Source organism: Cotesia typhae, unplaced genomic scaffold, assembly GCF_013202065.1.
Source record: "Cotesia typhae breed Kobodo isofemale line unplaced genomic scaffold, CoteBio_Ctyphae contig_5, whole genome shotgun sequence".
NCBI lineage: Eukaryota > Metazoa > Arthropoda > Insecta > Hymenoptera > Braconidae > Cotesia > Cotesia typhae.
Genome location: NW_027423757.1, coordinates 6,215,234 through 6,229,126, shown reverse-complemented (window position 1 = coordinate 6,229,126; position 13,893 = coordinate 6,215,234). Strand labels below are relative to the sequence as shown.

The 13,893-nt window shown below is 31.8% G+C and overlaps 3 protein-coding genes across 3 annotated transcripts in view; 2 read left to right on the top strand and 1 right to left on the bottom strand.

The window, feature by feature from the left end:
- The window catches only part of LOC141531026 (cell adhesion molecule CEACAM5), a 252,517-nt gene that overhangs the window by 123,750 nt on the left and 114,874 nt on the right, over positions 1 to 13,893 (top strand). The window lies entirely within an intron of this gene.
- Positions 7,790 to 9,932, top strand: LOC141530857 (uncharacterized). Its single transcript, XM_074248222.1, has 2 exons — positions 7,790 to 8,122; positions 8,601 to 9,932. The coding sequence occupies exons 1-2, from the start codon at positions 7,919 to 7,921 to the stop codon at positions 9,798 to 9,800; spliced, it is 1,404 nt and encodes a 467-aa protein (XP_074104323.1). The 5' UTR covers positions 7,790 to 7,918; the 3' UTR covers positions 9,801 to 9,932.
- Positions 10,065 to 12,017, bottom strand: LOC141530856 (uncharacterized). Its single transcript, XM_074248221.1, has 2 exons — positions 11,690 to 12,017; positions 10,065 to 11,532 (listed from the first exon to the last, which is right to left on the bottom strand). Exons 1-2 carry the CDS (start codon positions 11,857 to 11,859, stop codon positions 10,092 to 10,094), a joined length of 1,611 nt encoding a protein of 536 aa, XP_074104322.1. The 5' UTR covers positions 11,860 to 12,017; the 3' UTR covers positions 10,065 to 10,091.

Genomic DNA, 13,893 nt, shown 5'->3' with positions numbered 1-13,893 from the left:
ATCATGACAAGTATATTAACAAAGTAACTCATACTGAAAATTTGGGATACAAAGGCGACGTTGCTCAGGCTGATTTTCTATGAAGCTCCTAGGTTCTCGATTGGCACAATCCCCAGCGGAATGTCGACGTGAGATTAAACAGTACTTCCTAATTAACACATGGGTTAATTTACGTTATCACGATGTACCGATGGCCCGGTCTAGCTCTTCGTTCTCAATACACCAACGACTATAGATAATAGTACATTAACGTTGAATAAGCTCGAGTAATCGTCTAAATTTAATGCATGTATACATATATATGTAAATATGATTGTTTCATTGGTTAATAATATCGCAAAAATGACAAAAAAAAATTTTTACAAGGAAGAGCATATCTAACTAGATTAAATTAAACAATATTTAAATAATTTAATTACTAAAGTTTAAGTCTCTTACTATGATTACCGTAGGACGTCTCAGCTCTCTTTAAACCTCGTCCTCAACTATGTCTAACTGACACACTTGTCTTGTACTATATGCCCGTAGCTAATGGCGTTGAATTAGCCCGCTTCAGCGAGTTAATTTCACCAGTTCAACTACATTTGTCGTTTTAACAGCCTCCGTGGGATCGAGCTTGATTAAAATTAAACTAGCCATCGTCGCTGTCAAAGCTCGGAAAATTGTGAGAAGAGATAACTTATTTCAAACTATCATCTCCTGTATAACTCACCCATGGGATTTAATACATATTCTATCTACACAATTAAATAATTATGACATTTTTTTGAAAATTTGCAAAGTTTTATTGGTTATTATAATAAATATTTTGGTAAACTGTTTCTGTGTGTGTTTCAAAAAAGTATTTTTTTTTTTTTTTAATTTGTACTGACAGTAATTTTTAATATTATTTTATTATAACTGTTTTATAATACGTTTATCATGTCCTAATTGATTATTTACCAATTGCTTGATGCTCTTTTGAATAAGCATTTCTATTAAAGGTACTAAAATTCGCATATAAATAATTAAATTATTATCTATTTATGAAAATTTGTAAATTTGTTTTAAATAATTGGATTTCCATCGATAGTTACTGGAAACACATTCATTAACCGAAAATGAGTGGTGAAGCTTTCAATAAATATGGAAATTTATAATTTACCATCAACGTCATACCGTTGGGCGTTTGATTAACAGTTTAGATACCTTTTATTTTAGTCGAAGTTAAGTTAATCACGATTATATTCCTCAAGTTAATGTTACAGCTGCTTCAAAAAAATAAATGAAGTGTGAAAAAAAAAATTTATGCAACGATTGACCGAGCAAAACATAATGACCGAGTTTTGGAAATCAGTTTTGTAGCTTAGTATTTGATTGAATGTAAAAGTTTGTCTGTACAGTCATTTGAAAGTTATTAAAAAAAAATTAGGAAAATGGTTGACCCTGAAGGCCAGCTCTGCAACTTCCCGCCAATTCTATACCTATGCTTGAAATTGTACTTTTGACGTTTTTGAGCTCTTCGAGCTCAAAAATACAGTTGTGTGTATAAAAATTATTGATTTTTATGGCGAAAAGTAAAAAATGTAAATTTGAAAACAATGAATGCAAACGTTAAATTGCATGAAGCCTACTAAGTTGATAATTTATGGGTTTATAACAATACCTAGTAGATTTAACGCAATAAATATTGACAAACAATAAAACCAAAAAGCTTGTAACTTTTAGAGCCATGTATTTCAATTTTATTGTTTGCAAATTTTTATAAAACTATAATCTTCAGCAATTCTTCGATTTCAACTTAAAATATTCCAACTTATAATTCGATATTCCGTCTGTCGATTTCATTTTCTATGTATTTCAATTTGTGTCCAAGTTATAAGTACATAGATGTTCGCTAACTAAACTAGATTAAGTACTGAACTATCAGTACTTCTATTTGTTCTTACTCATTGTTTGATAACGGCCAATAGATCTCGAGGGAACCTAGGTCCGTTAGAATTAAACTATTATTATTATTGTTAAATATTAAACAGAATTAGAACTCAAAAAGTTTAATATTCGATAAGATCTTCCGGTCATTAATTCCTCCAAATACTGGATGTGTGTACACGAATAATATATTTCACTTCAAGGACTGAGTTTGAATTTCCTGCCCTGAGTAATATGCCCAGTGCAGGGCTTTCAAAGTTCTGCTCGAATGGTGTATACTATTCTATTTTAATGTCTATCGGAAGTACGTTAATTAGTAATATTTTTTTAAATAGTTTCTCTGCTCTTATTTCTCTGTTTGAGAAAAAAATAACATGAATGTACAAATTCAAGCTTTGGTTTTTACATTGAAATGGAATTCAGTCACATTTATCTTTTTAAAAATATGGATGAGAAATTGAATTTCCCGAGAGTGTTTTTTTATTTTCATTCTACACAAAAAAAACAAACTCCTTGCACCAAGGAAATTTTAAGGAAGTCAAACGTTACTTTGGAGCAAGAAGAAATTTTTTTGGTACTACAAGGGATCAGGTCTGAAGAGACATGTCTGGTCCCCCACTTCTCAACCCTGGCGTCGCTGTTTTCCCTTCCCCCTCCATTGGGCCCAGGGGTTTTCCTATCCCCTCCAGTGGTTCAAGGGAATTCCCTGCTGTAGTCAGGACATTGATGGGTCCTTGGAGGTCTTTCCCACGCCTAGAGTGGTTGTTTGTTTAGGCGCTAAGCGGCGTCTTCAGATGGATGCACTTTGGAATAAAAAAGTCCGAATTTCAATTTTTTTTGTCCACTTTTTGATACAAAAAAAAATAAAAATTTTCAAAATTTGTTGAGTCAAGAAAATTTACCCCCGCGTCAAGAATTTTTTTTTTCAGTGTAGTAAAAATAAATAATTATTTTTTCTTGAGTGTAATTTTTTTAATTCAATTGAATGCTTATAAAATTTTTAATAAATAAAATTTGACGTGAAATATCGAATGAGTTCAGAACTCGTAAATTCATGGTGAAAAAAATTTTCGATATTGTATGAAATGCTGCCATTCAAATGTAATATAGAGATGTTATGTGACCAGTTAAAAAAAATTGTATTTAATAGCGATTATATTCCAATGTCTCGTTCTCGATGATAGTTATGTAGTCATGCTTGTCATGCTTAAATCCACAATGTTTAAAGTTTAAATTTGAACTAATTTGGCGCCCTGCCGCCATCTTACCGTGCTCTGTGCCCTCTATACCTCATATTGTTTCGTTGTGCTTACGATTCAACACGTTTATTGTAAAAATTTATTAATAAATAATTAATTATTTGGAAGAAAAAATTAAAAATGTCCAGAGAACATAAGCGTTCACGTTCCAGAACACGTTCAAGATCTCGGTCAAGAGACAAGAGAAGCAGAAAGGATGAAAAATTCAATAAAATGCAATCTCAGATGGATAACCTAACTCAGGCTGTAACGGCATTAGCACAAAGCATACAAATACTACAGGAAAAAATAGTAACTGATAAAAATACAGTTACAAGTAATTCAGGTAAGAAAAATTATATAAAAAAAAAAAAAAAAAAAAAAAAAAGTCATCGTAACACTCATCTTTTCACACGAAAGTTGAGGGGTAAGCCCATACGGCATTACCAGGTCCACACGACCACATAGTGATGTAGTTCAATAAGAACATAAACATAAAAAAATACACAATAAGTGTTTTAATTGTCTAATTCTCTTTCTATGTTATTATAGAAAAAGAGACTCCAGAAGTTGTGGAGGAAGTTTTACCTAACGATGACATCGGAAATGGATCAACGCTGATAAAAGACAAGACTCAAGATAATAATACTGCTGAAAGTAGTAGTGTTGAGCAAGCATCAACTAAAGACAGCGTGAATAAAATCCTTGGAATGGACCAAGAATGTACTTACAAAGAGGTAAAGTACGTAACTGGACTAAATGATACTTGGTCGCAATGGATGCTAAAGGGTCTCCCTGAGAAAAATAAAAAAGGTATTCTGGAGGCTTATAATAGAAAAGGAACTTTCTACTCTGAGTCTCCTAAATTAAATTTAGAATTAGGACCATTATTAACGGAAATCGCTAAAAAGAGGGACCGACATTTTGCGGATACGCAGAATTGCGTTGGTACAGCACTATCAGCAATAGGTGCTGCCGTCTCATTACTAGTGGAACCACCGGAAGAAGGACTGGACGAGGAATTGTTTACAGAATACTTATGTGATGCAGGCCAAATATTATCCGACGTTTTTTACCAACAATCAGTGGCTAGAAAGTCGTTCATAACACCACAACTTAATAAAAATATTAAACCATTAGTGGAAACAATGCTGTCTAAAGATAGGTTGTATGGCGATGACCTTAAAGATAAAGTCAAAGACATGAAAGAAATTGAAAAAGCGTGCGCGGAAATAAAAGAAAAACCTCCAACCAAGAGTAACACAAAGTCTCGCGAACAGGGAAACGGGAAATACCCACCTGCGAGCAGTCGTCAGGTGGGTGCTTACCAAAACAAACGTCGGAAAATAACCTTCAAACCAAAAGAATATTCGACCCCGAGAGGATCATCAAAATCAACTCAGCGGACGACGAACCAGTCATCATCGAGGAAATAAAGGTAAATAATGTGGCAGTCCGACTTGGCCTTTTTCTGGAGAGGTGGAAAGATATCACCTCAGACAGATACATTTTGGAATGTATAAAGGGATACAAAATTCCGTTTACGGAAACTCCATATCAAGCAATTTCCCCAGAAGAAAGGGCATTTTCTTCTGAGGAAAAAGAAAAAATACAGATACAAATAAATGATCTTATAATAAAAGGGGCAATTGAAGAATGTGAAGAGTGTGAAGGACAATTCATATCGTCATTTTTTCTGGTACCGAAACCTGACGGATCAGATCGCTTTATTTTTAATTTAAAAAATTTTAATAAATTTATTGATCCTATTCATTTTAAACTAGAAGACATCAGGTCTGCATTAGGATTAGTTTCTCCAGGATACTTTCTTGGCTCAATAGATTTAAAAGACGCATATTTTTTGGTCCCTATTTATATTGGACACAGAAAATTCTTGAGGTTCAGATTTGAAGGTAAACTGTATCAGTTTCTAGTATTACCATTTGGTCTATGTATAAGCCCATACGTATTCACTAAGATTATGAAACCAGTAATACATTGGCTTCGACTTAGAGAAATATTGTTGTCTTTATATTTAGATGATTTCTTATTTGTGGCTAAATCCAAAAAACAATGCGAGGAAAACATGAGTAAAGCAATCAAGTTTCTAGAACATTTAGGGTTTATAATAAACTACGAGAAAAGTTCCTTAGTAGCAAGCCAATCCTGTAAATATTTAGGATTTATCATTGATACGTCAAATTTTTCTTTAAATCTTACTGTCAAGAAAATGAAGCAGATTCTTAGCCTAATAAACGAATTCGAGGTAGGAAAGTCATTTAGAATTAGAGAATTTGCGGAGTTTTTAGGGATTTTGACATCAGCCTGTCCAGCAGTGGTATATAGTTTCATACATTGCAAACAGTTAGAAAGACAAAAATTTCTGGCATTAAAAATTAATGGTGGAAACTACGAAGGAAAAATACGAATTGACGAGTCAATGAAAAAAGATTTAATATGGTGGAAAACTCATGCCGCGATTGGATCTCATCCAATAAGAACGTACCAATTCAAAAAAGAAATTTTTTCGGACGCGTCGCTGACAGGTTGGGGCTGTTTTTGTGAAGGTAAAAAATCCTTTGGGTTCTGGAGTAATGAGGAAAAAAGGAAACACATAAATTATCTTGAACTTTTAGCGGCCTTTTTTGCAATCAAATGTTTTGCGTCAGAGTTATCAGAATGCGAGATACTTCTTAGGTTAGATAATACAACTGCTATTTCATATGTCAACAAAGCAGGAGGTGTTCAGTTTCCACACCTGAGTGAACTATCCAGAAGAATCTGGGAATGGTGTGAAATAAGACACATATGGCTAAAAGCATCATACATTCCATCATTAAAAAACGTAGAAGCTGATGAGGCTTCTCGTAATGTAAATGATGATACGGAATGGGAGTTATCTCCAGCTGTCTTTGATAGCATCAAGCAACAGTTCGGCCCATTTTCCGTGGATTTATTTGCTTCCAGATTAAATAAAAAATGTCACAAGTTTTATTCTCGATACCCTGATCCAGAACCAGCCTCGATCGATGCTTTTAAAGTAACATGGAGTGGAGAAAGCTTTTATGCTTTTCCTCCATTCGCACTTGTCACACGCACACTAACAAAACTTATAAATGACAAAGCTACTGGGGTTGTAGTTGTCCCGGCATGGCCTACACAACCGTGGTATCCACTCTTCACATCTCTTCTAATTGAGCCTTGTATATCTTTTAAACCTAGCAAAAACTTATTAATATCTCCTTACAAAGACCGGAACCATCCACTAGCATCCCAGCTTTCATTGGTGGCAGGCAAACTATCAGGACTGCATATTTGAAGAAAGGAATATCAGAGGAGAGTGCAGACATGATGGTAAAATCTATTGCTGCATCAACGCTAAAACAATACGAATCCAGTCTAAAACGTTGGTGGAAATTTGCTCATTCAAGAAAAATGGACGTTTTCAACGCAAAGACGTCAGACATAATATTATTTTTGACAGACTACTTTAACAAGGGTGCAAATTACAGTACACTAAACACTAACCGCTCAGCGATTGCTTTAATTTCCGCGTATGATATTAATGGAGATGGTTTAATCTCTCGTTTTTTCAAAGGCGTCTTTAAGAAAGACCAACTAAACCAAGATATACGTCTACATGGGATATAACTCCGGTTCTTAATTACTTAGAAACACTCGGTTCTATCAAAAAATTAAAAATGATGGAGGCAGTAGAGAAAGTAGTAACTATACTAGCACTAGCAACTGCTCAACGCTTACAGACTTTATCTGTCATTAATATCGATAACATCGAAAAATCAAACAGCGAAATAAAAATCAAAATAACTGATCAAATAAGAACATCTAAGATTGGAGCTGTTCAACCGGAATTAATTTTACCATTCTTCAAGGACAAACCAAACTTATGCGCAGCTAAAGCTATCCTGGATTATTTGGACATTACAAAAGAATTTAGAGATAATAACACAAAGAATTTGTTCATTGCCACCAAGAAGCCATACGGACCAGTGAAAGCACAAACTATTGGTCATTGGATAAAAAAGGTATTGAAAAAAGCAGGTATTGATACGGATCAGTTTACTGCGTATAGTACCCGACACGCAGCTACATCAACAGCGCATAAAAAAGGTATAGACATTGAGATGATTAGGCGCAGTGCAGGATGGTCACCAAACTCAAATACGTTTTTTAAATTTTATAACAAACCAATTCAATCATCAAGTGGTAATTTTGCACGTGCAATTTTAGAAAAATAATTACCTAAAAATAAAAATAAGAATATTTTAATAATAATAAGCCATGATATTGAATAACTCCGAGTAAAATAAATTTTATAAGATGCATGTAAGTGTCAAACTAATAAAAAGAAGTGTTAAAGAATAATAAACAAACACAAATTATCACAATTACTCTGAAGAACTACATAACTATCATCGAGAACGTGACATTGGAATATAATTGAATGATCAAACGAGCGACCGCCGAAGGCGGTCACGAAGTTTGATCAAAATTATATGAAATGTCTCGTTCGAAGATGATAGTTACCCTCCTTTATTGTAACCCAAAAAATTAAATAATTATAAGCCCACTATCATCTTCGAAACCAAATTGTGATAAATTTATTGCTCACAAAACAATATGAGGTATAGGGATTGAGAGAGAACTGTAGAGGCAGCACTACTGCTGAAAGTGGAGCGCCCTGGTGTTATAAATATAAAGCTTAGTGATGTACACAATGTAATAATCAGTATTAGTTGACATTAAGAATGCAAAAAATAATTAAATTCGGGTTCTTGCCGGTCAAAAATACCCTTATTAGGGGTCAAAATGACATCAAGGGTAAAAAATTATTTGAGTCAGGACACGTTTTAAACGTTGTGGAAACAGAAGATTTAAATAAACACTCAACCATAACCTGCTCAGTTGTCGCTCAAACCAAAGTTTCCGAGGTGTACAATATAAAAATTCATGTTAGTTACTAATTATTCTAACAATTATTTTATACAATATTAAAAATATGACAAATCTGGCTACATCGAAGCTTATTTAAAATTATTTTTAATGTTCATAAATTTACAAAATTTATAATTAAATATAAACCTAGTAAAAAGTTTATGACATTAAAGTTAGCAGTCACTTAACCATTTTTTAATTTTTTTAATAAATAAATTTGTTCCAAAAATTATTTCTAAAAAATTTGATTTTTATTTTTTTAATTTTCTAAACGTCAATTTTTTTCTCATGTTCTTTGATTTAATTTATTTATTCACAAAATTCTTAAAATTATAAGATATCTGCTAAATTAATTTTCATAAAAGTTTCGAAGTATAGAAGTAAATTTTATTCCAGTTTTTAATGAAATAAAAAAACTTGACAGATTATTTATATTTTTAATACTAATTATATTGTTTAAATAACTTTCAGTAACTTAAAAATTATTATATTTAGCTTGACGATAATCGAAATATTATAAGTGCTAACTGCAACTGTAAAACTGGAGTAGCGCAGCAATGCAAGCATATATGTGCCGCAATACACTTCGTTAACTCACCGGATTCTGCAGCTAGTAAAACTAGTCAATCGCAAGGATGGGGTAAACCCTCGCATCGGCAGCTTTTGGGTTATGACAAAGGGGCTCGAATTTCAACTTTATTTCCACCTCCTCCTTTATGTAGTAAAGCCGAAAAATTGACTCCGTTTCATGTTACTACTGAAAACTTGAAGGAGTTTGTGCCTTTTTCACCTTTATTTCAAATTCTTCAGTTTGAAGAGAGAAATCAGGTCGAGATTATTGCTGCTGAAACCTTGGCTGAAATTAAGCGGATGACAGATAAAAATAATTTATTAGAAAAAGCAAAAAAAGTCACTTTGGACATTTTCACTCTTCAACTAGTTAATAATTTACATGGTGTTGAGTGTGAAACGCTTAAACAATGGCATGATTTTTATCAAAATAAAGTCTGCTGTTATGTAGATAAGGCACTATCAATAAGTATTGGAACGATTGATCAGTCTGAAAAATCTGAGTGGTTTGAGGAAAGAAAGTTGCGTATCACTGCTAGCAATGGTCACAAAGTGAAAGGAAATCGTTTTGACATTGAGAAAATTATTGATGAGTTTTTGAATCCTAGTAAACATGAAACCTCTGCTATGAGTTATGGAAAAAAAACTGAAGAAATTGCTCTTAAAGAATACAAGAAATTACTACAACCAAATTGGGAAGTAGTCAGAGTTGGTCTTATCGTTAATATTCCTCAGCCATGGATGTCATGTAGTCCAGATAGTATTCTAATTTATGGGCCAAATATTTGGCAGAAAAAACTCATTGAAGTGAAATGCCCATATTCATGCCGTAATCAACCGATTTTCAACGATGAATCACTGGAAATCCACGTTCAATACTTAAAATTCGATGAAAATGGATTGCACTTAAGCACAACTCACTCAATTTACACTCAAATTCAGCTTCAAATGTACGTCACAAACATTGCTTTTTGTGATTTATTCATCTATTCACCTATGGGTAGTGTTTTAATAACTGTTGGACGAGATGAGGCTTTTCTTAACAAAGTAATACCTGCACTCCAAAAATTTTACTTCCAACATTATCTTCAAAGATTATTTTCTATGCATTCTAAAAAAAACTAGATGTATTTTCTATCTGCAATATTTAAGATGAATTATTATTATTATTATTGAATTAATAATGTTAATTTAACTTACCTTTTATTTGACAACTTAAATTATTAGTTTAAAAAAAAAAAGCTATGAGACTTTTGCAAATTTTTATAAATGTTACAAATTATTATATTTATTGTAATTTAATTGTTACATATAAAGTATGTACAAAAATGTGATAAAAATAATTACATAAATCATATAAATTTTTTAAATAAATTTTTAATTTCATACACTTGTATTTATATTATTATTTTTGAACTATTGTTTTATTATAGGCTTGGAAATATTTATTAAACTGCAGATTACAAAAACAATTTCATCTACGTGAGGAAGTAAAGATATTGGTATTTTTGTAAAAATATTGAAATCTTTGATTCTTTGGTTCACTCGTTCAATATGAATTCTGACCGAAGCAATATTGTAGGTTTCATCAACTTCTTCAGCTGTAAATTGTCCACCATGAGCAAAAGGAGGCATAATGAAAACAGCATTCTTTTTTTCAACTTCGGTTTTAATTTGAGGGAAACCTTTATCAGCAAGAACAACATCACCGGATTCTATCAAATCTACTATCCCACAGTCGTTCGTAATGTAACAGTCACTAGAACGACCACCGTAGCACTTAGATACAAAAGTTATTAATCCATTTGGAGCACACCCAACCAAGAATTTCACTGTTTGATGATGTTTATAGTCTGAGTACATCAAAACTTTCTGTCTTACTTCCGGCGGTTGCTCTGTATACACTTCAGTGCAATCGATAATCACACGTGTTGCAGGGTAATTTTTTTTGAAAGCTTCTGGTAGAGTTGCTTGTATAGTAGCTCTCGAAGGCCAAACTATAAAATTTTTCAATAAAATATTGAGTTGTTGTAAGTTACTGATAAATATTTTTTGTGCTGAAGTTCTGTGGATGCTGAATAGTACTCCTAGTGCTGTAAATGTCAGACCAGTCTTCAATTTTGTCAAAGTGATAAGTAATTTTGTTTTTTTATCTATTTTGGTAGATTTTATGTCAGGAAGCATATTTAATAAAAATGTAAATATTGAAAAATTAACACCGGTTAAACTGCTTAAGGATTGGTCATCATGAATAGAAGTAATTCCATGAAAACCTTGACAATCAGATTTAATAGAATCTGAAGTAATAGGATCACACCCAACATCTTCAACGTTCTTTCGTAAAGGCGGCAGATTAATATCACAAATTTTTTCAGCTGTCCTTTTAATTGGAATGTTTACTTGTACTTCTGCAGTACATACACCATCACAGGAATTTATGTTGCAAAAAAAATATTTATGTTCACCTAAAACACTTTCATCAACAATTTCATCAGTTTGACATGTAATGCTACGAGTTGTTTTTTGTGGAGTACTATCAAATACACAATGATCTTCTACACTTTGTGTTTCAGCATCTACCCAATTATTATCATCTTGAATTTCAATTTCACTTATAATATTATTACTAGTATTATTAATTTTATTATTAATGATATTCATTTCACTTCGTAAATTTCGTTGTCGCAATCGTTCGAAACGTTCAAATGCTTGAGTAGATTTTTTGATATTTACTTTACCAGGAAAAATTGTTGGTATGTATGAAGGATGCCGAGGATGTTCTGACTTTTGATTATTAACAAAATGAGCACTACAAATCCGAGTATTTTGAGTTGGTTCCCAATCATTTGGATATTTCCTGAAAAAAAATTATTTTAAATTTCATTTTTCCTTAGTACATTTTTATTTACTTTACAAAATAATCATTGTATAATTTAATATTCTATTTCATATTACTTGGCCTTTTAAATTTGATCGTGATTAATTTAATTTTTTCATTAAAATAATTTACTTACACATAGTTTTTCACTGCATTTATCCATTGTTGACGTTTAAGGGTTATCCACGCTGAGTTCAGAGTACTTGCAGGGAAACGATAAAATTTAACACTTGTATTTTGATTTTTGTTTTTATATGGCATATTGGAACAACCACGGATACAGCAAGAAACTTTTGACGAAGACATTATCAAAATTTATTTCAATTAGATTAAAAAAAAAATTTATTTAATAAATTTGTTATTGTTTTGTATAGCACTTGCCACCACTTTGCTTTACATTTTTCCCGGCAGGTGGCGTCAAGGTCATCTTTCTCAATCCCTATAGAGGGCACAGAGCACGGTAAGATGGCGGCAGGGCGCCAAATTAGTTCAAATTTAAACTTTAAACATTGTGGATTTAAGCATGACAAGCATGACTACATAACTATCATCTTCGAACGAGACATTTCATATAATTTCGATCAAACTTCGCGACCGCCTTCGGCGGTCGCTCGTTTGATCATTCAATTATAAATGCATGCGTATCAATATTAATATCATTTGTATGATATTGGTGTTTACTAGATAGAATGAAATGTTCATATTAAAGTTATCGTCTATCCTCCTTGAATACATTTAATAACATCATGGACAGAGTACGTCAAAAGCTCATATACAGATATCTGGTGTACGGGCTTTGTATATTGGAATTCGCTTGATACTCGGCGGATATATCGGCTGGACGGCTTTTGGAGAGTCCACCCATGTTGTCCACTGGAATTCAATTAATCGATCTTATTGTTCGAGTTACCATGTATATATAGAACGATTCAGCAGCGTACAGACTGCAGAGTATCTAAACTGTTATGCGACCTCCAAATGGGAAATTGCTTGTTGCTGGTCGTCCGAGCTCATTAAGAGACTGGATGAAATAAAATAAAATTTAACTGAAAATAAAATTAAAAAATAAAATAAAACAAAAAGTAAGAAAAAACGTTGTATTCTAATGCGGGCCGTTAGCTCGGGCGTTTATATGATAAAGAGTCACCTTTAAATTTTATTTATGCATCGCTGTGGGAAGGTGCACTGCTATAAATAAGAGGTCTATGCTAATTCATGCTCTTCCTCTTTCCACTTACCATCCCTCCACTTGTTTCTTTCGTTTACATTTTTTTTTAAGTATACCGAAATATATATTTTTTGCATAAACAAAATCTATTTACATTTGTTGGACGTTTTTTTTTTTTTTTTTTTTTTTTTAATTTAATATTCAAGTATGATCGTTATAAATAATAAATAATCCATTTTATATTGTTATTTTTATCGCTGACAATTTAATGCAGTAGCGTCAATAAAAAACTACTCATTTATTTTTTGTTTGATTTTTTTTTTTCAACTTTTTTTATGCTAGCGCTCCGTATTATGGGTTTTATTATGAAAATTAAATTTGAATAATAAAATAAAGACTCATATTTTTTTATATACGACTAATTTAAAGAAAGAAAAATTTATCAAATAATTATATTTTAAATTTAAGTTAAATAAAAAAATGTTTTTTGCTGTAAAAAATAAATTATTTTAAATAAAAAAGTTTGTTGAATTCATTTTATAGTCAATTTAGTTTTTTATTACTCTTGTCAACATAAAATTATAAAATTAATTGTATTTTAATATTTACACATTTGAGTTTGTATAAAGTTTAATTGTTTATAGAAAAAAAAATAAACCCATGTAAATTTTTCGGAGAACCATATGTATTTTCTGAATCAGTTTGACAAGTTGACTCAGTAAATATAATAGCAAGATTTTTCAAAAGTTACGTTATGTGAACTAATGTAATAGTTAAGTTAACAGTTTTAAACTTGTACATAGCGGGCACAATAAATAATAATGCGATAAGCAATAATATTTTTAATATTGACTGATAATTGTATTTAATTAATTAATGATGTAATTAAAAATTGCAAACATTTCTTACAAATAAGTCTTAAAACTAGAAGCTTGGTATTCAATACTTGATATTTCAATCAAATGTCATCTTCACGTTTGTTTTAGTAATATTGCTTCAGGTTTAATCGGAAGCCGGAGGTGTGTATGTAATATACACGTAAGTGCATTGCATTGTATTGTCTCCAGTAACCTTCATAAAAACAATGCGATCCTTAGAATGTAACCATTATCTGGCTCCCTTACGAGATGGATGAGATGCCAATAGGGTTTCACTTGTCATATGTTATTCTA

Bases quoted from the DNA above. Each gene is read 5' to 3' on its own strand.
- LOC141530857 (XM_074248222.1), top strand. From the start codon at position 7,919: ATGCAAAAAATAATTAAATTCGGGTTCTTGCCGGTCAAAAATACCCTT. The intron at 8,123-8,600 runs GTTAGTTACTAA...TATTATATTTAG, and splicing joins TGTACAATATAAAAATTCAT to CTTGACGATAATCGAAATAT.
- LOC141530856 (XM_074248221.1), bottom strand. From the start codon at position 11,859: ATGTCTTCGTCAAAAGTTTCTTGCTGTATCCGTGGTTGTTCCAATATG. The intron at 11,533-11,689 runs GTAAGTAAATTA...ATTTTTTTTCAG, and splicing joins AATGCAGTGAAAAACTATGT to GAAATATCCAAATGATTGGG.